At 35.8% G+C, this 22984-nt stretch overlaps 2 protein-coding genes across 7 annotated transcripts; both read right to left on the bottom strand.

Annotated features, from left to right (window-relative positions):
- Positions 1–1416: 1416 nt before the first annotated feature.
- LOC137731859 (long chain acyl-CoA synthetase 6, peroxisomal-like) lies at positions 1417–11061 on the bottom strand. Its single transcript, XM_068471102.1, has 23 exons — positions 10771–11061; positions 9019–9079; positions 8841–8918; positions 8611–8682; positions 8420–8501; positions 8151–8256; positions 7995–8071; positions 7283–7327; positions 7070–7156; positions 6550–6639; positions 6183–6262; positions 5997–6090; positions 5387–5475; positions 5205–5293; positions 4541–4670; positions 4297–4415; positions 3428–3551; positions 3257–3343; positions 2602–2705; positions 2430–2515; positions 2113–2199; positions 1917–2003; positions 1417–1827 (listed from the first exon to the last, which is right to left on the bottom strand). Exons 1-23 carry the CDS (start codon positions 10964–10966, stop codon positions 1738–1740), a joined length of 2160 nt encoding a protein of 719 aa, XP_068327203.1. The 5' UTR covers positions 10967–11061; the 3' UTR covers positions 1417–1737.
- Positions 11062–15191: 4130 nt separating this feature from the next.
- Positions 15192–21437, bottom strand: LOC137731317 (cyclin-T1-4-like). Of its 6 annotated transcripts, none has more exons than XM_068470417.1 (7): positions 21218–21435; positions 19983–20613; positions 19704–19785; positions 19255–19389; positions 18741–18916; positions 15569–15714; positions 15192–15469 (listed from the first exon to the last, which is right to left on the bottom strand). In XM_068470417.1, the coding sequence occupies exons 2-7, from the start codon at positions 20606–20608 to the stop codon at positions 15438–15440; spliced, it is 1197 nt and encodes a 398-aa protein (XP_068326518.1). In that variant the 5' UTR covers positions 20609–20613; positions 21218–21435; the 3' UTR covers positions 15192–15437. The 6 variants fall into 6 exon arrangements, 5 of the variants coding, with proteins under 5 accessions (XP_068326518.1, XP_068326519.1, XP_068326520.1 ...); XM_068470418.1 differs by having other exon boundaries at positions 21223–21435; XM_068470419.1 differs by having other exon boundaries at positions 21280–21434.
- Between the last annotated feature and the right edge of the window lie 1547 nt (positions 21438–22984).

The raw sequence follows: 22984 nt of genomic DNA, 5'->3' as shown, positions 1-22984 counted from the left end.
TGATCTAACCATCAAACTTGTTTGTACACACTTCAAGATCGCATACGTAAAAAATCACAAAAAACAAACATTCAGAGATTAGGTAACAAAACAAAAGTTTTCGACGGTTATAAACGAAAAATCACAATTTAACGGTTATTTTAGCTCTGATTTTGATGATTTTTTACAGCTACACTCCTCGACCCTATAAGAATGCAATGAATGAATTCGATCTTCAATTTAAAATATTTACACTAGTGGATAAATCTTATTTTATACTTAATGGAAGTATAACATTAACTCTTTAAGTGTTTGTTAAATCTATCAATTTGATAGGATATGCATTCTACGAAACTAGTTTCAACGATCCAACCATCAGATATGTTTGTATATACTCCGAGATAGCATGTGTAAAAAATCACAAAAAAAAAAAAAAAAACATTCATAGATTATTTTGGCGGCCATCCAAAATTTTGCTTTGTTTGTGTCAGTTATATCCGACAGGGCCATGAGTGAAAAAAAATAAAAATAAAAACATGTGTTTATTTATTTATTTTTAATCAATATAAATTTTTAAAATAATAAAATCAGACATGATAGAGTACACCAGATGTTCATGTGTGTTTATGTGCCAGACAATGTGCTTTGTGACGCATTGAAAAAAATTGTTTGAATTTCTTTGTATCTTGTTACTTGCCTGTGAGGGAGCATAATCCTTATTACAAAAATGATAGAGCTTCAGATTGTAGTCTGTTGTTATTATTCTCTCAGAAAATTTATGGCTTGTGGGAATTGGGTTCATTAGACTTTAGGGTCATGAGTGGGAAAAAAAAAAATTTAAAATATGTGTGTATTTATTTATTTTTAATCAATATAACATATTAAAATAATAAAATTTTCATTTATGTCGGTTATAACCAACATAATTCTAAAATAATAACCGTCAGAAAGTAAAATAATAAAGTAGTCAAATTCTAAAGGTTATAACCGCCACAATTAACTTAAAAACCGCCAGAAACTTTAAAAATATTATTAAAAAAAAAAAAAGAATTCAAAAATACTGTCGGTTATAACCGACAATATTTTTATAATATCCGACATTAAATATCCGTCACTAATTAAATGATGTGTCGGATATATTTTATCCGACAGGATTTTTCTAATATCCGCCACCATCATCCGCCACCTAAAGCTAATATTGTAGTAGTGTATCAAACCTAAATTCTAAATCTATTACGTACAATTTAAGCACTTCTACAAAGTTAGGGGTGCATTTATTGGTTCAATTTTAAACACTGTTGTAAGGTTGGACATCTACTCATTACACTAGATTTAGCTTTGTTAGTTTTTCAAACATAATTATCTATACAATTTCTAATCCAGCAACAAACCGCGGGCATAATTTCAAGCTAATGTCTAAATCACCAATTAAAATCATGACCTGAAAGTTCTAATTTGTATTTATTAGATTATGATGATACTCTAATTTGTTAATTCACTTTTAGAAACAAATAAAAGGACATAAGCAAAGCACGAGAGACGCTTTGAAAACCATGTCTTTCATTGTGTCACCTCCACAGAGCATGGAATCTACTTGCAAGAATGCTTGGCCTCCATTCTCTCTGTCTGCTTAGCTGCTTCTCTTATTTCTTCTCCATCCTATACTTGTCTCTCTTTTTCCTTTTTTTTCGGTTTTTCCGTGGCTGGTTGAGAGCATCAATTTGGGCCTTTGGCTGCTCCTCATTGCATCTCTTAAAGCTATCGAGTGGAGGATTCAGAAACGGCGAGCTCTGAATACATGGCCGATATTGCTTTTGCATAGTACTCCTTTGCTTGAGGTCTCTTGATCTGAAGAGGTCAAGTATGCAATGAGAGAATGTGAGTCACGTTAATCCGTCCATCCATTTGCTATCAATTTTTTGAAACTGAATACTTGCCTTAAATGTTGGAGTGAGCAGTCCATTCTCCAATGTGAACGGTTCAAGCACCAGTGTCACGGCTTTTACAAATTCGAAACCTCTCAACTGAAGAGAAATATTATTGAATTATTTATGAAAACATCCAACGTTTAATTTGAACAGCGTGCATTGCAAGAAACAGATAGCATTTCAGTAATTTTATTAAATAACTTGCCTGAGCTTCCCTGCCAACAGCATCCATATCGGCCAATACAGCTGCTCTTGCTCTTGGGTCATTGCATAGTTTCCCTACATCTTCAAACTGCACCCAAACATCACCAGAGAAGTTATTCAGAAGTTAAACTGTTTCCAATTGTTCCGACTTTTTGAGAAGTAACCGAATGAAGATTATCAATTAGTTGTAGGAAATATTGAAAGGCCAAACACTTATTTATGTGCACGAGCAAAATGGTCAACCAAACGTTACTAGCTCCTCAAGCATGATACTTATTATCTTCATTTTGTTGTACAACTGAATTGTGATACTTTCACCTTAATGCCTTCAGAATCAGCCCATGCTTTCAATGCATCCGGGTCGACTGCGACAATCGCTACTAAATAAGAATTAAAGCTGTCGCCTACGAATAGCAGCAAATAAGCAGTCAGCAACCCATCATATGAAAGAGAGAGGGAGAGAGAGACTTAGCAGATTCTAAATTCATACCATAAACAAAGCACTGGGCAATAAACTTGCACTTGGCATAGACATTCTCGATTTTCTCTGGAGCTATATACTCTCCCTGTGCCAACTTGAAAATGTTCTTCTTCCTACAAGGGTACACAAAACCTCCAGTTATAAGCTGTCCACATGATAAAAGAGGACTAATATGCTCTAAGCACGATAAATCCTGTCATTTCAATACATTCTCTTCATACGTGGTGTCAGTCAAATTAACTTTCTCAAGAAAAATAGGCAGGATTTGGGGGCGGGGGATGGGGAAAGTAGAACCATCACAGTTCGTTTAACCCTTAGCATCCAACCTGTAGGCATTTTAATTGCAAATGCTCAGTGAATATCATTGGGGGACCATGCATTATAAACCCATGCTAGGGCATGTCCGATTCTAATTGTGCAAAGTATGCCGTGCGTCTTTTGCTTTATATGATTGTCAGCAATTGCCTAGGAAATCTTATGAGCCCTAGCGCATATATATATATATAAATATATATTTATAACTTCACACTATTACCAATTTGAATTTGACAAGGTTATCATATGCGCATCACAGTTTCAAAATATAAAGCATGATACTGTCCTGATTTGAGCAAAATCGGTGTAAATATATTAGAAGCTATCATTTAGGATGGCATGATCTCACCTATCAATAATTTTCAGACGACCTCCAGGTAACCACAACCCAATGTCTCCAGTATGAAGCCATCCATCTTCGTCGACCACTTCCCTCCTATCCGGTACAATATCAGACTAATTTAATATCTGACTGAATGAATAACATTTAAAACAAGTGATTAACAGGTAAGTTGAATACGTCTGCACTTCATCTTTGTGATATCCTTGGAATATAATAGGACCCCTCACACAGATTTCACCACGGGGATACGGTTGATCATCAGATGTATAGTTCATTTCTGGAACATCAACAAGCTTTATTTCTGGAATCAAAAATATGAAAATAAATTTTTAAGGCATTATTAATCTGACACAAATTTCACCATGAATTCAAGCACCATCTTCAGATGTATAGCTCATTTATTGCATGCATTCATATTGAATCAAACATGTGGATAGGAATGCAAGCAATTGAAACTACATGTTCAACATACCATTAGGGGAAATATGATTATTAATGCATTATTAAAAGGTCAGATCAGGTCCGCTTTGCCAGATTAATGTTACAATAACCTGACTAAGCCAACTTACGTTGGACTGCACTAGTTTGTTTTGTCAACAGCCCTACATGCGAACATATAATGGAACCAGTCATTCCAATAGTTCTGCACAACCAGCTTATCACATCTGAATAACTGTGACGAAAATTATATGATTCTAAGGCATCATAATAGTCAGATAATGATGAACAGGTGAATCTCGTTTGCTTGACAAATGCAATCATTGAACTGGTTCAGGCATAATCCCTCCATCTATGAAGATATATGCTATCGAGAAGTATGAGGTCATGCGAGTGCTTAACAATCATTGGAGGAGAAGAAATTGACACTTGAATAGCACAAGTTTCCACAATCACATTTGTGCCAGCTAACTTAAGTCCAACTCTCGGGACAGTAGAAGTGTCAAAGAATAAAAAGCTCAAATTTTTGGTCCGCATTATTCGAAAATAACCTAAATGATGCCATTAATTAGCTGCGTTAAATTCAGAGTCAGTGGACAATAACTCACCACAAGCTGGATTAGGAGAGCCAACATGCCCACATATGTTGTCATCCCCATCCATAACACTAATAATACAAGAAGTCTCAGTCATTCCATACCCTTGGGCCACTTCACCACCAAAGCATCTGGGAATAAATCATCATTAGTTTATAAGCCCGGTAGATGCAAAAGAATAAAAACTATGAAATAAAAACCAACCACATGTGACTCCTTTTGGCATTCGATATGCCTAGAAATGTAAAAGACTTACATCTTCAAAAATTGCATTACATCAGGTGACAAGGGTGAAGCACCTGACGTCATAAAACGAACTCGTCCTCCTAGCTTAGCCTTTATCTTATTGAATACCAATCTATCCCACATGGGGGGTGGATTTTTTCCTATAATATGACATCATGATACAATAAGAAATAGTGAAAAGTACACAATACAAGGAAATAATTGGCACCAAAACAGTTTAGACTCATCCCTTGTCAGCTGTGGCTAACAGAATGTTCAAGGAAACCATGAGGCAGGGTCAAGAAAACATTTTTTGTCAATCTCATTTTCAAGCTGCTATATTTCTACATTTATAGAATATCACCTGATTGACTTGTAGTTTTGTTTCTAATTTTCCACAACTAGTTCCTTAAAGCTGCTACATTTCTACTTTAAGTAAAGAATATCACCCGATTCACTTGTAGTTTTGTTTCTATATTTCCACAATTGTAGTTTTCTATTATTTCAAAGTTAAACATAATATACTTTCTACTTGAACGTTGGCACCTAGATTTTACACCTTAAACCATTTCCATAAGATCATACATTTTGTTACGTCTGCAAAAAGAAGTTTAACAGTGTAAGCATAAACAATTGTGTGAGACGTAGATTCTCATGTTATAGTGCAAAAAGAATTTAGTGGCAATATGCTTTACCACTTAATAGTGCCTGCTTCTTGGCATTGTAAGCAGCATTAAATAGCCTCTCCCTCAGTACACCAGATGTCTGGACCGCATTTGTAATACTGAAAAACTAGAATATCAGAGTTAATGTCTGTTTAACTGTATTAGTTTCTTATTGGTGAACAATCACATAAGCAATTGAAAATTTTTTTTACCCCGCATATATTCTGTTATACAGCCTAGGAACACTGCTGAAGATGGTAGGTCTTAGAGCTGCCATATCGTCCATTAATTTTAAATTATCCTGCATAGGACAGTTAAATAAACGCTGTAAGGCTGGTCTCTAAAGATACGTAATTAAACCAAAATAAAAAAATACAAAAATATAAATAAACCAGCTAGCCTAACGACTCTAACATATAGCACATATTACAACGTGTTGGTCAGCAGTTTGTCAATAGGTTCCAAAAGGTTTAGATCGATGTTGATATTTATAAATCAATATTACAATTGCATCAGATTCCTTTAGGAAATTCATCACTTCTAGTAAAGTCTTACATGCTTGAATCCAGTATAATTGAGAAAAATTTAATACGGCAACATGCATCTACCCTTCAGTAAAATGCAGACTAATTTTTAACGGCAGATTGATTCTGGCACAGTTTTTATTGCATTTCAAGAAAACAGATATAGAAAAAGCCTTTACGAAGAAGTAAACCTCTATAACAAATGGACAGGTTTTTGTTTCAGTGGGGAGACAATACCAAAGATTCAAGATATGATGGGAAACTGTTAAAAAGGGAAATGTTTAAACAAGTTTCATACCCCTTGGTAGAATCCAACAGCAACTCCAAAGTATGCTGTCATGACCTGGTTAACCCGCTCATAAATGTGTGCCAAAGGAAGATATGATATGTAGCTGGAAAGTACAAGGTAATGTGTATGAAATAAAAAATCTGATTAAAAAAACACTACTGTTTCTAAGAAGCACACAAAACTATAGATACTCACACGTCGGATGGGTAGAATTTGATAGCAATCGTGGCCCCAGCAACATTTGCAATCAAGTTTCCATGAGTCAATACAGCTCCCTGGCCAAATGTTATTGTTGGTTATAGTGCAATTCTTATAATACATGGGGTATAAATAAGATATGGAAAGCATTTAACATAGTCATATTTGAGGAGGAGGCAGCCCTAGAATTCTTGTTTCTTCCACAATATCCAACAGTTATAAAAGGAGAACTCAGAACAATATATGAAAATATAGAAGCTAAACCATTTCTTGCGGAACACACTAACTTCATCAGAAAGCTACAAGTTGTAATATACATTTTTGATCGAAAAAAGCTAAAAGTTAATAGTTTTTTAAATCGTACCTTTGGGGTGCCTGTTGTACCACTTGTGTAGCATATTGTTGCAACATCCTCTGGTTTTGGTGGGCAAAAAGGCTGAAGACTACTAGAGCCCTGAAATAATACAATGGATAAGAAGCATATCACTCAAAGTTATATCATCAGATACTAAGGAGTTTAACTATGATAAGAGTCATAATATCCAAGTGGCAACATGAGCAGATAAAAAACATTTAATGTTCATTAAGTGTGTGAACAGACTGCATTAAAATATGTAAGAAGAAGACAATGTGTGGTTTAGGACGCAGAAAATATCCAATATGCAGCTATGACGAAATGGCTATTTCAGGAGTGTTTATGCTACGGGTTTATGTCTATGAGTTGATTTTAGCACTGCTCAACACATTCTTTATGCTAATGTTTACACACAAAAATGCATCTAATGCTTGGATGTATATCATTTATGCATCCATGAGAAGATCTTTGACAGGTATCCACAGACGTTTCAATGATTTGGTGGATTCATAGGGAATAAAGGAATTACCTGAGACAGCAATTTTGAGTATGTTACAACCTTCACTCCAGCCGATGATGGAAGAGATGGCATTTGATCATCCATCCCCCCAACAACCTGAACAATATCGAGGGCAAATGAAGACATTATTTTAAAAGATATATAAACTGTGCAAAGTCAACATCACATTCAACTTTCACTAGTACAAAGATTAATTTAATACTATGAGTTGTATTCTCATACCACAATCAGGCGTACAGTTGGAATATCCGCCAAGAAGCTCAACAACTGCAGTTCCAAATGACGAGAATCAATTGAGAAATTCAGAGCCATGTAATATAACAATATGGAATCTAATCCTCAATTTTCCTATAATTATGCACTCATTTATGATTTATTACTAACAACATGAACAATTTCAGTCTACAAGTTATATAGATTATATACACTGCAAGGAAAAATACACCTTAAGATAAAATTGAAACAGTGAGAAATGACACACCAAACCATACTTTGACAGTAATTTTGGCCAAACATGAGTTAAATGCCAAGGTGAAAGAAGTCGACACCACATAGTTCAGAAGAAACAGTTTCCAAGCTAGGTTTATATTGTGACTGTTAAGGATTTTCGCCTTTTGTTGAGCTTTTCCTGCTCTTGTTATCTATTCTTTTTCTTTTTTGGATACTTAAGATGACATCTAAATTAGCATCTGGTCTATATTCCATACAGCAATTCAACCTGATAAACACTTGCTCAAAACATTTTGTGATGGCATTTACACAAAGATGTATATGTTATCATATGAGCACTTCCAAAAATATAAAAACAAACATTTAGTTGTCATTTAATACCTAAATATATAAAACTGAGGAAGAAAGAAGGTTACAAGATAAAGTTTTTACAACTCATGAAAATATTGTGAAGTTATAGAGGGTGATAATAACTTAAACTCACACTATTCAATGTTTGAGGCACACAAAAGATAACTTGTATAACAGCATGATTTACAATATACTTGACAGCATCTGGACCTGCAAAGAATATCATATTCAATTGTAACATCTGAACCATAGACCAAGATTGGAAAAATACAAGAAAAGTAGCACAAACCTAGAGTGTCATACAAAGGAACTGATATGTACGAATACGCAGAGCAGGCATGATCAACAATGAGCCACTCAGGTCTGTTAATAAAATACAATCCAATTGAAGATCCCTGTAGTTAAAGACATAAAAGTTTAAAGAGGATTTGATGTCAAGTAACATCAGGGAAATCCACTCAGTAGTTTCAGGTTTCAAGGAACTAATTACAGAGATAAAGTTCAATGACCAATAAACGGAAGTATATTGGAACCATGGAATTATTAATGAAATTACACCTTTGGTATTCCATGATAAATTAGGCCAGAACCTATTCCTGACCGAGCAGTACCTGCTTCTCCGTATGTCATCCACTTGTAACTTGAAGGCAGAAAAACAAATGAAAATGGGTGAGGCTTCACTGGATGCATGAGCCCAAACAATTGTAATTCACAGGAACTGAGATGTTAATTATATAAAAGGCACTCACTCTCCAACTGTTCCATCAACACGAATTCGTGTGCCCAAGTATTTGTAATCTCGGAAAGTTTCAACTGAATGCCTAATATTGATTATTGACAAAAGTTAGATGAAGTCAGTTAGCAAATTCCAAGGGAACTAAATAACAGTGGTTAGACATATAAATGTAGGGCAGATAATTGTAGGAAATTATTGAGCTTAAATGTACTTGTGTAATTTGGCAAAAAGTAGCTGACTCACACAAAATTATCATGCAGTGTACCAATTTCAGGATGATCAGGGAATCTACTAACAAGCTTCATTGGGGAGCGTGCAGATCTGTCACCACCACAACAAAACAAAAATATTGTTCTCACATGACATGAATAGCCAAGGATCTTGTTGGGGCAGCACAAACGAAAAAAGGGAATATACCCACCTGTATACATTCCACTTTCCTGTGTCTAATTTCTCTGGAAGCACCACACTGTACCCATGCTCTGTTAAGAATTTAATGATATTAATATATGTATTTGAGCCAATAAGTTAAACATCCTAGACACGTTTCCAGAACAAATTGCTAACCACCTTTACCAACTTGTTCCCACTTATTCTATAGTCCACCACAAAACAAAGAAACCAAACCTTAAAGAATCTAATTTTCATTTCCTATCCCACTTGAAAGCCCTCAATACCCCTCAGAAATTTATCTTTTGAGCAACAAACTTATCCATTATCACTTTCACAATATCCCACAAAGCAGGATTCACGCAGTGACATATCCCATACATAATGTAAACGGCCAAAGTTTTTCATTATGAAACACATAATGCAAAAGAACTAAACAAGACAACCAAGAAGAGAAAAAAGCGACAGATACAAAACAAAACATAAGGCAAACAAAAAACAGACAATATTTAATCAATCGAAGAGAAAACAATGCTACCAATTGTAGAAAGGATTTGCCCTGTAAGTACTAAGTCAAACTCCGATTTTTCATATAGTCCATCTTCTTTGTCATGGTAGTCCTCTTCATTTTACTGATCCAAGTTTTTATATAAGTTTGTATCCAAATCTTCAGTGCTCTTCATCAGCTAGATCAGTCCATTTTTCCCATCAGAGAGAGAACAAAGATCATTGTCAAATGCTTATATGTGCTTGGATGTGGGAGATAGAAGGTGAAGTTTCACAGAATTCAGACCAATGGAAGGACAAAATGATGAACTCCCAAGTATATTTTTCTAAACCCTAAACTCAACGGTCTTTCCATATTTCCCATAAAGCACTGCCATGCCTCCCTCGAATCAAAAGTCCACTCAAAATGGTCTCTTGGATCCCATGGACCAAAATCCCCACAAAAACAAAACATGACGACATCTGAACAAGTATTAATGTCTAACTGAAAAGGACAAAAGAAAAACAAAAGTAACCTTCAAAGTTTCATCAGTAACAAATTCCGCAAACAACTATTAATGTCTAACTGAAAAGGACAAAAGAAAAACAAAAGTAACCTTCAACAAAGTCCAAAAGTGATTCGCGAACAAAAAACATGAATTGCAATCCAGCAGCACACTTGCATTTGACATTTCTGATTTGAAAGAGGGATTAGATTTTGGCTATTCAGTTCAAGTTTTGTTTGCATAATATGTTATAAAAACACATATTTTGTGTATAAGTGGGGAAATATTCTTGAGCATTTGAATTGCACCCCGTTTCAAAATGATCAATTTCACATGCAAATTTCGACAAAAAGGAAAAGAAATATAAAACCTTAAGAGCACAAAAACTAGTACTTTTAAAAACAAAGAAACCCATTAACAAAAAAGAATTCAAATCCAAATCTCTTATAAATCGAGACGCAAAATCAACTGTCTAACGGGTTTCTAAATCAATGAATGGGAACTGCTGAAATGATACAAAGAATCACCCTTTACTGAAAAAACAATTCAAAACTGTATGATCCTCAACTGAAGTCGAAACGTATGATCAAACAATCTAAAACCAGAGGTATGAAAACTCTTTTCTGATTCTCAATGCCTGAAATATGTAATCTGCATCGAGCTCTTGGAAGCTCAATAGTCCCCCAAAATCAAGACACCACAAAATCTGGGGGCATTAATGGCACCTACGCGATCAAAATTCAAAACCAAAATTGAGCTGGAAAAATAATAAGCACAGAGAGAGGGCGCACTGGAAAAGAACTCGCCGGCGGTGGGATTGGCCCGGAGAGGGGACTCGGAGTCAACGCCTGTGGCGAGGTGGCGGTTGATTGCTTTAAGGCGACGCTGAGCTGCCGCTGAATCCATCCGAAGTACCGTTGGGACGTTCGTCTTAGCTTCCAATGAGCAGATCACAGCAGAAGAAACTGGATTGGCGTCGTGAGCCATTAAATCTTTTAGCCACTTCTTGTGTTTTTATCCAGTGAGGTCAGCTTTTCGTGAGCACTTAACTTTCTGTTTGTTTCTCGAGAATATTACCCCGGGATTCGAAACAACAAGGGCGCGGCTCCCAACGATAGCGATCAGGAAGAGATCAAGATGTGTGACAATGACATGAGTACGGACGAAATTAGAAATAATGCAAAGAAAATGATTAATAATAAATATGTAGTAATAATATTAAACCTAACAATTTCTTACACGATACGGAAACGATATAAAAATAACGGGTTTAGAATCGATCCGATAACTAATCGGATTGTTATCGGATCACACAATAATAACCCGTTAATATTGAGTCCTTAACAAATTTACACGAGAATGACATGCGAATAACATGTTTCAACATGTTAAGAAAAATATGATTTTGATGATTTTAATTTTTTTTAAACTACTTAAAAACACATACTATAAAATATAATAACCATATAGTATATGCATATATTGTGTATTAAAATATGTATTATCTTATTATTATTCTATATAAATGTTAAAAATTTAAGTTTTATTTATTTTTATAATATACTATAGGCAAAGAGTGAGATTAAAAAATTATAAAACACATTAAAATAAAAATATCAAGTAATTTAAAAATACTAAACACATTAAAAATATAATAATTAACTTACAAGTGCAAAAAATGTGAAAACAATATGCAAGCACTCGTGACCACATCGTGTACGCTTTGAGGATGGGTACATCTTCGTTTGAATTTTTAGAACCATACAAACCCTCATGAATAGTCTTTTTAAGAGAGTTCAAAATAAACCAATATCATTTCTTTTTGTGATTGATGAAAATTGAAGGGTTTTACTGTAAAAAACATGCAAGGTTTCCTCAACCTTGAAACGCAACTCTTTTCATTTTGCATATCCTTTAACATTTGTTTAGTAATATACCAATGTTTGTGCATTAGACTCTTATTTTGGGGTATGTAATACTTAAAAGACAAATGTTGTTTTTGTCTTTTGAAGTAATATTCATGTGATAATGTCATATACATATACAAATTTAGTATTATGTTTTTCAATTTTTTTGGGTCAAATTATATTTTTCATTTTCATTATTTATTGATTTAAAATATATTTTCCTTAACAGGTGACACAACTCGACCGAAATCAAGGTATGCTGACCATCACGTGAGGGTGACGTAACCATGTGCACAATGCGGAAACAATAAAGATATAAGAAATACGAGTGAATAAAAACCAAACTACTAGCAGTACTAGCTAGGATAACATGCTAATGCGAGATTAAGTGTGAAATACACAATCAGAGCATAAATAGCCTAAGTGCAATCCGACTGGACAAGTACTAATTAAACAACACCCAAAGGTGATCCTACATTTGTGTTGTTCTGTCAGAACCACTGTCAAGATCCTCGTGAGATACCAAAGCACTTCTACCTAAAACCTGGAGGAGCGCAAAACAGAAAGTGTGAGTGGGCAAAAACAAAGCTTTTCAAAACCATTTCAATTATCAAAGCTAGTAACCCCTTGCTGTAAAACTTGTATAATTTCCCAGAAAATAGAATATATTCGTATCTCAAAACCATGCTCAACAAGCTTTAATCATGAATATGCCATGCCAAATATCTCAATATGAAATATGTAATCCAGGTGATATAAATCAATACAAATGATATATCAGTCGGAGTCGCCTAACGTGACCTGTACAACTGAATCTAGAGCTCAAATCCACATCTCGGCAACTATACATCTATCTCATCGACAATATGCCTGCACACGAGTCGAAACCACCTAAAGTGGTCTGTACGACAAGCTGGGTGTGAATAAATACGCTTTAGTGCTACAATCACGTGAAGGTTGTGTGAAGTATCGCAAGTCACCTACAAGTCGGAATCACCTAAAGTGGTCTGTACGACAGGCTGGCACCTGCCTTGGATCCAAGTTGAGCGTGTGTGGTGCGAGAGGTGAACGATCATGTGAAGGCTAGGCCTTCAACTCTGGCGGAGCACTAACACCGGGATGCAGGTTAATGAGCTCTCTAAACATCTCACATAATCCTCAATTTACATAAATATTCGATAACTCACCTATTACTTACCTGAGCGTCCACAGCGTCAACCGTAAATATATGCAACTATTAATGCCTGTCTAAAAGATATGAATACTTGGCATGGTACTTCAAAACATACTTTCATTTAAAATGAATTTCTGGGAAAAATCAAGTATATAGATATTTACTGAAAACCAAAAGCCCACTTACTGGTATGTGGAAAGGTCATAGCCCCCAAGCCTCGAGTGACTGTGCTCGTCCTCAAGATAGGTCTCACCTATATGCGAAACAACTATATAAACGTCAATTTAATGCACATAACCAAAACTAGGTAATAACTTCTCATATATTGTCAAAATGAAGTGTTTGAATATACCAACATGCCTTACTCAATCCCACGAACACCCCCATATTTTTAGAAAAATTTTTTGAAGCCTCACGCGTAGGCACGTGCCTGGCACATGGACGACCCTAACGCCGTTAGGGAATATTCGGTCAAAACTAGAATATTCCGTTAACTTTAACCTGACGCCTATAGTCTCCATTAGGAATATTCCGTCAACTTTGACGGAATATTCCGTCGTCTCCTACCTCAGGTCACCAGAATCCGGCGCCGGATTCTGGAAAATCTTCAAACTCACTTTTCTCACTCATTTCTCAACCAGACTTCACAAAATTTATGTTAAAATGAAGCTTAGGACAAGGGAAAGAGGTTTATACCACTTTGAAGCACCAAAAATGCCGGAATCTCGCCGGAGAAATCTCATAAAATCCAGCCAACTTTAGAACTTGCTATCCCGACGTTTGAAATCCTTCAAACTTGCTCTCCGAGCTTGGTGAGAAAGTTTTAAGAATCCCTGTGATCATAAAACTCGATAAAACTTCCACGATCACGAGCATGTGAACAGTACCATCAATGAAGTCCACGGATTCAAAGGGTTTTTGAGGGTTCCCAACCAAACCAAGGGTATGAGTATGTTGGTTAGGTCACAAGGAACATGAAGAGGGTATTTGGAACCTCGATCCGTGCCAAAATTGTGAGGTGTGATGCTGTCCGTACAAATATGGTGAAAATGGAAGAAGTGTCGAGAAGGATGAGAGAGACAGAACCAGAAAAGGAATAAAATGGTGCACGTGTGTGTGTGTGTGTATGCTTTACCAATCACCAAAGCCAAACCCAATCTCTCATTGGGTCCAAATATGTGGGAAGAAACCCAATTGACCCAAAACGTAGCCCATTCACACACAAACGCAATCATTAACGAGTAAGGGCAAAAACGTCATTCCCATGCCATCGATACAAAAATTTCGAGACGGGCTATCACAACAGGTAACCCGTCGGGTCATATTACCTGATAATATTAACGGATCAATTTCGGATCGGGTCATATTACCTGTTGACTTTAACTGGTGTTACATGACACGATCTGTTAAGATATCGGGTATGTCATGAAAACGACACGAACACAAAAAACACGACATGAATGCCAAGTCTAAATAAGATGTTGAATTTTGTGTTGAAAAAATATGAATTTTGAAATGTATTTTTATTTTGTGCCGGCCGTCGGCCGTTCTGATTTTTTATGCCTTCTACGTTGCCGGATGGCTTCATGATAGCGGTAAAATTTAAAGTTGGATTCCTTCTGAATTTTAGCATGCTTCAACTATACTATATGAATTCTTTTATAGCATGTATTTTAAAAGAGAGACCGATACAAAATGATATGGTATGCATCAGTGTTTGGCGTGCGCTGAAATTTTTGGCAGCCAAATTCTTCGTGGCATATTTTGCGTTTTATTCGTTCGGTACATGTCAAACGCTGGAGCATAATAAATGAAAAGAAGGGTAGGTAATCTCCAACTCTTGAATATGGAGATTGCTTGAAAGCAACATTCTACCATCCCCTAACCTACCAACATTCATGTTTTCGCAACATGTAGTCGGTAGGTAACTCCTGTCATGCTTGGAAATATTCTCGTGTCCAGCAGCCTCTCACAATAAACGTTTGTCACGTACTGAATTTGTGACAAGAGAGCATCTCTCCGTTCACCCGAGGCCGATGGATTTGGAGCCCCAAACCGTTATATCATTATGTTGTCTAAAACCTCCTTCGACAATCGACAAAGATAAAATAAGAACATAGAGCACAAGATATCAGAAAAACGTTGTAGTGATTTTGTCATTAATATGTACGTTACCACTCCGAAAAGTTACAAAACATTTAAAAACTACACTTTTTAAGCCTGCAAGAGGTTCAAGAGGAAAGCAGTCGCGAGAAACGATATCATATCTTGGCGTTTCTCCTCGTCTCCTCACACCATACCTCTGCAAAAGTCGAGTATGTTTTCCCCGATCCGAATTTTCTACACAGAAACTAGCGTAACAACATGCTCCATCCATCTAGAAGAGTTCCATCAACTGCTGAGCAACGGCTGCATCAACCATTAACACAAATTAAAACTAGATATACGCAATTGAAAATGCAGCTCGCTAGGCCTCAGCTGTGATAACAAAAAAGCATGTATGCATACCTTGAAGAATATCTGGTGTAGCTTGGAATTCCTGCCATATATTTTTATAAGAATCAAGATCCAAATTTAGAAACTTTGCGGCAAGGTAGGCAGCTCCTGCCGCAATATGATACGGTTTGAACTGGAGCCACAGAGAACTCCGAAGCCTGAAAAATAAAATGAAAAAACAAAATCAGTTTCTGAAAGTATGAGACCGAACCACCACCGTGGGATAGGAGAGGCAGAAAGGCACATCATCAAACCAAACCATCTGGGGCAACAGTAGAAAGACCAGGCAATTCTCAGTGCAAAGTAGCATATTTTTCACATCACATTGATAGAACGTACGTCAGCAACATATAGCATAAAAAAATTGGTAGCAAAACGACATCAAATCAGGCATGAAATAACAAGTCAATTTCTTACCAACTACAAAAGCAGCAAGTCAGGCAGAATATTTTCCACAATCTCTGCAGGATGGCTGATAAGAGTACCAAAACTATAGCAAATATGATACACCCCATCTAGAGACACCAAAATTCCCAGTCCCCAATCTGCTGCACGGCTATTTTACTCGAATACATAATTCATTTTAGAAAGCAAAAACAAGACATTGCAAACAATTAAACTTCTGAAAGAAAATCCACAATCTTCTGATCAATGGCTGGATCTGGACAGACTTGCCACACATGCATTGATGCTCATTGAGCATGCACAATAACCCAACTACTAAGTTCCCGACGAGAATCATCGACCACACCCATGTTGCAGGCATGATATGAAGCTGAATGGCCATCTATAGTCTGTTCCAGATAGTATACATATGCACATCTGAGTTATAATACGTATACTTTTTCTCATATCAACAACTACTGAAGCAAAACTTTGCTGAGACCTTGGAATACAAAAAATGGCGAATGCCCCCTACAACAACCCGGGATTCTAACAATGGTAGGAATTTTCAGGCAACTACAGGGATGGATGCCATCAATTCTTCTGGGGTACTTTATAGAGAAAAACATGTTTCCTCCGGAGTCTAGTCTCACTGTGATTTTACCTTTTTAATCACCTAGCCAGAAGTTATATCAACAGCAAGGTTTCAGAATAAATAAATAATGAGACGGAGAACAGAAAAGCACTAGCGTTCAAAACATAAGTACATGTATCTTAAATTATTAGGACTCCTTTACTCTTTTCAAAAGATTTCCGGGTTGTAGTTAGCAACATAATATTACAACACTTGTACCATGATTTGGGTAGCCTTTCCCCCACACCAAAAACATCCCTGGATGTAACCAAGAAGGATATAAAAAGTCTATGCCAATATCTCCTTCACTCATATATGATTTATTTATTTATTTAGCTGGTGAGGCAATATTCCGCTGTATACTTCTGTGTAAAACAAAGTCGTCTAACAGAAGGACTAGGAGTCCATAGTGCCAGTAATAAAAATAATAAATTATTCATCACAAATAACAACAATAATGGCATTAAGATCAAACTGATCATTACAAATAAATGAAGATACGGTTACAATATATAAAACATATTTCACAAAAATAACAAATTTTGACAAAGAATATTCAAGAAAACCTTTTTTTCCTTCTGTTTTTTCAGAACAAATAACTAACAAAATCCATCGCTTGAACAAATGTTCAAATAAAGTTTAAAATTGAGAAAACTCAGAGAAGATAAAATACATTTTTAAAGCAAAAATAGCACACACTAACTGTGAAGTGGCCTCAAATTTATTAAAAACTGTAAAAACACTTACACGGGAGTTGGGACTAGAAAATTGACATTATCTGATACCAAGTATATGGAAGCAAATAGTTCTGAGTCAAGGTTTTGACCCAGATAAATATCTGGGCAGGTTCTAGATCCAGACAAATCATTACCTGAGAAATATATGTTAAACCAAAAAGATTATGATACGAAAATCATGTAAAATGATAGAGCATTCAAATGACTTTCAAAATTTTGTTATATTTCCTGAGCTCCTATTCCCCCATCTTGGAAAATAAGTTGCATCTCAATGCCAATTAATGAGGACTGTCAGTGCCAATTTCCGTCATTTTCATTTCAGACATGTTGCATTAAATCTCTCTCCTTTTTTTCTTTAGGGAGACGGGGTGGATGAACGGCAGGTACTATACAAAATGCTAATGTCTCCCATTCCATTCTGTAATGGAAAAACAGATACAACACCGAAAACTTTCAAGACATCTATGTCAGGCAAATACCTACACAAGCTCCTGAGACTCAAGCGTCAGTGACCACAGTACTACGACAATTTGCAACATTTTGGGCCAGGGTTTAAACTTCCATCAGAAAGAGTTTGGTCAAAACTGAAATCAGACTGCAAGCCCTGATACTCAAAACTGATATATCATACTTTTAAACCTAAAGCAACTCCTAGATATCTGGTCAACCCCTCGTTGTTAGCAGGAACTAGAAAAAGTCATTGGAGGATTCATAAAACGGCAATGGGGACAGGAAGGACTACCAATCACAATATGAAAATCCTAGCCTAGTCAATGGTTTTCCTCCAAAACCAAGCACACAAAAAGCCTGTCTTACAAACTGTATTTTTGCAAGCAGGACAGGACACTTTCTTAATAAACTCCACCAGTAAGTTGAAGATGTGAAAATGGCTAATGAGGCTAATTGGCTATATTCAACAGCCAATGACCAAGATGGAGGAATATTATGGTAAATTCATCCACAAAATATCGGCAGTTCAACTTCAGAAGTAAAACAAAAGTTCCATGAACAGCAAATCAATCCGCCAGCTAAGAATATCATACAGGCGATCAACTCTAATCTTGTGTAGATCCTGCAATTATATGCATGCCAAAAGAATTAATATTTCAAAATACTACTAGAGTAGATACTGTAAACAAGAAAATTACAAAGACAGGCATCAAGCATCAGAGTTTTGGAGAACAGGAAGAAAACCAGTGTTTATCCTCTGCCGCAGCCATAGCCATGCCCAAACATCAACAAAATCTGAAATTCTGATGATACCCCCCCTTTAACAGCCACAGTGAATCTTACTAATAACACAATTTTCAGGAAGGCATGCAAGGTAAACTGAGTATAAAAAAGCAAGACAAACATGTCGATAATGATCAAGTACAAAGATTCAGTGAAATGTAGGCAAAATGCTGAAATCTCAGATTGATGAGCTTACCCTTCACTGACCAAGCTTAAGGACAGATTCACCAGAACAGTTTGTGAGAGACCTAATTTGTTAAGAATAGACGTAAGTGGTGCATATGGATGCTGCACACCAAGTTCAAAATTTAGAGTGGTCAGTATCATTTGCTCAGCCTCAGTCACCCGTTCCCGATACTGCTCAAACCAGTCCTGTTTAACAACCAACATATGTCAGAATGCTAGAAAGTGTCCAGTGAAAGGAAAAATCTTAAAAGGTTTGTTTCATGCTCTACATGACGTACTGAATAGCATGAAATAGGAAAAAAATATCGGACGCAGGAAAAGTCATCTGAATTTAAAAATTAAAAAAAAAAAAAGGCTATGCAATGGTTTTTTTCACGTAAACGAAAAGAAAAACGTTATGGCATTTGATTATGTAATAATGTTTATATTGACAGTTAAACTGTATGAAGATTGTATTAATTCTGAATGTTTTGAAGAGAACAGATCATATCATAGAGGGTCAGAAGAACAGTAAAGACACTCACAATGGGGAGCATATAGGACAAGAAACTGATATCCTGCTTATGGAAAATCTCAGAAGACATTCTCAACACAGTATTCAAAGGGCGTGGTGTCTCCTCGGACTTTGCAGCTAGGAAAAGAGTGGCAGTAGCAATCAACTGGAAAAGAAACGAAATAGTCATAAATATTATTACCAGATTGAGTGACAGAGTAAACCAACAACAAACATAATACATAAAGCTGTAGGAAATTTAAAAACAGCACGTTATGGAGAAAAGAAACATACGTTAATGAGTTATATTAAGAAAACATAAAAATAAAAGGGAAAAGACTTTGAACACAACAAATGATTGATTATCTTAAATGCTAAAATACTGATCATATGAGAAAGTAAATTTATGGTATCTAAGATAAAAGAAACCTTAATAACATCAAAAGATGCTATGAATTTAAAAATAAGTTCTATACTCACAAATCTATCATGGCAAGCGTGTGATCGCCGGGCGAAAAACCGATGGCAGAGAACCATTGCTGTAGCGACAGTAGTCTGGGGCCTGGAAGAGACATGATTCAGTTCGTAAATTACATAATTCTTAAAAAAGAGAAGAAAACATTGAAACTGAAAGTCAACTAGCAAAGTGTTAAAAATACCATAACAACTAGTTCTGGACAAAACCAGTTCAACAATGCAAGGAAACGAATGTAAAATGAAAACATAACAAAGATACACCTAGAAAAGAAAGAAGCTTACAAGTCAAGCCGCAATCCAAGATTCTGAAGGTAAGAACAATATGAGTAGCGCAAGTGTGCTTCACGTACTGAATCTATACCATCTTTTCTAGACGGGGAGCATCTCTCTATCTCATCCCTTGACATAAAGGGCAGTTCATCCTCATCTAATTTTGAGCGGTCACGTTTACCAGTAGTAGATGCAGAGGCATCACCGTTGGATCTTGCATAAGGAAGATAATTATTGCAGGCAGACAAGACAAACTCATATGTGTTGGGTGATCTTGCATAAGGAAGATAATTATTGCAGGTAGACGAGACAAACTCATATGTGTTGGGTGGCAGATAATGTCTCCCACCATCACCCCAAGTAGAATCTGAAAATTTTCTCCTCTTAAACGATGGTGCACTTTCAGGATTGAAATAATTAGAATTATCAGCGTACTCCTTATAACCACCCACGTAATTCTGGAAATTGGGGAAATTGTTATAATTCTTAGCAAAGCTACTGGTCCTGCTCCTGTTCCAGTTGTTGTTGTTCCGGTGGTTGAAGTTGTGGACGTTTTTGAAGTCATTTCTACCAAAGGTGGGCCAATACTCTTCACCAGTGGTGCCCCCTTGTGAGCGATAGTTACGTGCAAAAGACATTACTCCTGCCAAGTTAAAAACAACAAATAAAAAAGTGAACAAACCAACAGAGAAAAGTCCTGAGAAACTGCAAAACTAAATTTAACAAAAACCAAACAACGCATGGAAGATTACGAAAAATATACACTGGTTAAACATTGCTTTAACAAAATCACAAGAAAAAGTATGTTATCGTAATGCATTTTTGATGGTTCTACTCGATCGAAACCTATCTAAATTCATATAATCAACAACTCAAAAACATAAGAACCTCTAAATTATCACAAGAACCAACCTGCTTCTAAATTCAACCAATTTCCAATTTTGAAACCTCAATTAAATCCCTGACACCCAGCAAACAGAATTTACGATTCACCTACTTCCAAATTATCTCTCAACATGCATGTAACCATAGATACGTGAAATAAATACAAAATTGAATAACCTATAAATTTCAGATCCTCCTATGGCTCTGCCCTTAAAATTAAACAAATTCAATTAAAAAAACGATAAATGAAAGCAGATCAAAGAAGAAAGTAAAGTAATTTGAACCTCAAACCGAATAATTAACCAACTATAGTCTATGGATGTCCGAATGCACAGAAATTGGCAGATTGAAACGATGAAAACCTTACAACTACAAAACGACGACGTCGAGAACAATCGCAATCGTGAAATATAAGAGCAATGACCTGATCGGCAGCGATGGCGATCTGATCACACGGTTGGATGCGATCGTACGCGAAGTGATTAGGGTTTGGGAGGAAGAAAGCGTAAGGAGCATGCCAAGTTTAACCCCAAACCGAAAGCGAGGAGCTTTTTATATTTTGTAATTTGGCGATGTAATGCAAGGCCAGCAACAAACAATCCAATCCGCCGTTTAACGCACTTTGGAATCTTGTATTTCTTTGGAGTAAAAATCTCTCTCTAGATTTTTTTTTTTTTTTTTTTTTAAATTACAAACAATATTATCTATACTAATGGGTTAACAATAATGTGGTTCAAATTTATCTTTTGCGAGAATCGAACTTAAGACATATCTTTTACAAGTGAAGAGAAATATTACTAGATCTAGTACTAAGTGATCAGATTTAATTTTAAAGAAAACTAACGAAAAGTCCAAAAAAACTTTATTTTTAATGAAAAAAATAACAAATAACACTCCGTTTGGATATGGTAAAATAAAACAGAATTTCACTTAAACTAGGGAATTTAGGATGGGAAAGCAATTTTCCCTCATTTGGGAACCTTGCAGCACGAGAAACGGCAATTTCTACGAGGAAAAAAAGTGGAAATTGGGGTTGAAGATTTCTGAGTTTAATTTCCCCCTAAAGAGGTAATATTTCACAATTCTAACAACGATGAGAATCCCAAATTCATTTGCGGGGAGATTTTGTGCGCGCCAAATTTCAGGATTAGGGCGCTAAACTGGGATGTTCACAATAAAAGGGCTGCATGATCTTCACTCTGTTAACTCTCCAATCTTTGAAGGGATTTTCGCTCGTGCAGTCTTCTTCTTCCTTTGTTCTAGGTCAGCGTCTCTACTCTCTTCTTTCTTGAATTATTTTTAGTTTTTGGGTGCGATCTTACTGTAAGCATTATGTATTTCTGGTTTCATTCCATCATTTCAAGTAGTCTTTCCTGTTACATGCATTTTCACATAGAAAATGCATTACTATTGATCCCCAAGCATAAACATTCCAAAGGCCAGCATATTGCTTCTATAATCAAACATATTCATATATCTATCGTCTATATATATACTTGTCCTTTTTCATTTTTGTTTTCTCCCACTACGTTTTAATGCAAGAGGTACCTCAGAATACAAGATATCTAACTATATGCATAAGGAATCGTTAAGCAGATCAAGGATCAAGATTGAACATTATCAAAATATTCCTCACTCTTCAAATTATGCAGACTGAATATGGCACTCATTATAGAATTGTTAATTTTGTTGATAGTTTTATGTTTAGTGTGCTTATTATGTTTTTTTTGTCTTTGATTGAATTGTCTATTTGGTCTGTAATTAACCTTACCTGGGAAAGGTGGAAGGTTGTTGGTGATGGTGGTGGTGGTTTTTTTTTTTTTTTTTTTTTTTTGGGGGGGGGGTGGTGGAGGTGGTTCTTCCCCTGAATTATTTACTTCACTTCAATGGAAAATACTCATATCCCATAAATATTTGTTGTATATCACAATATATCTTTGTTCATACATTCAAACAGATATGGAAAATACTCATATTGTAGACATGCTAATGAGGTTAAAGCGAAAGCATGCTATAAATGAAGAGGAAAATAGGGAAAAAAGGAAAATTATTGTCAGTACAATTATATATATTATTGTCATGGTCATGCATTGGTATAGTATGAGTGTTCTTCTCGAGTTCAAATGATT

The sequence above is a fragment of the Pyrus communis genome, chromosome 4 (assembly GCF_963583255.1).
Source record: "Pyrus communis chromosome 4, drPyrComm1.1, whole genome shotgun sequence".
Lineage (NCBI taxonomy): Eukaryota > Viridiplantae > Streptophyta > Magnoliopsida > Rosales > Rosaceae > Pyrus > Pyrus communis.
The sequence above is the reverse complement of the archived record's forward strand: the minus strand, read 5'-3'. Positions and strand labels throughout refer to the sequence as shown.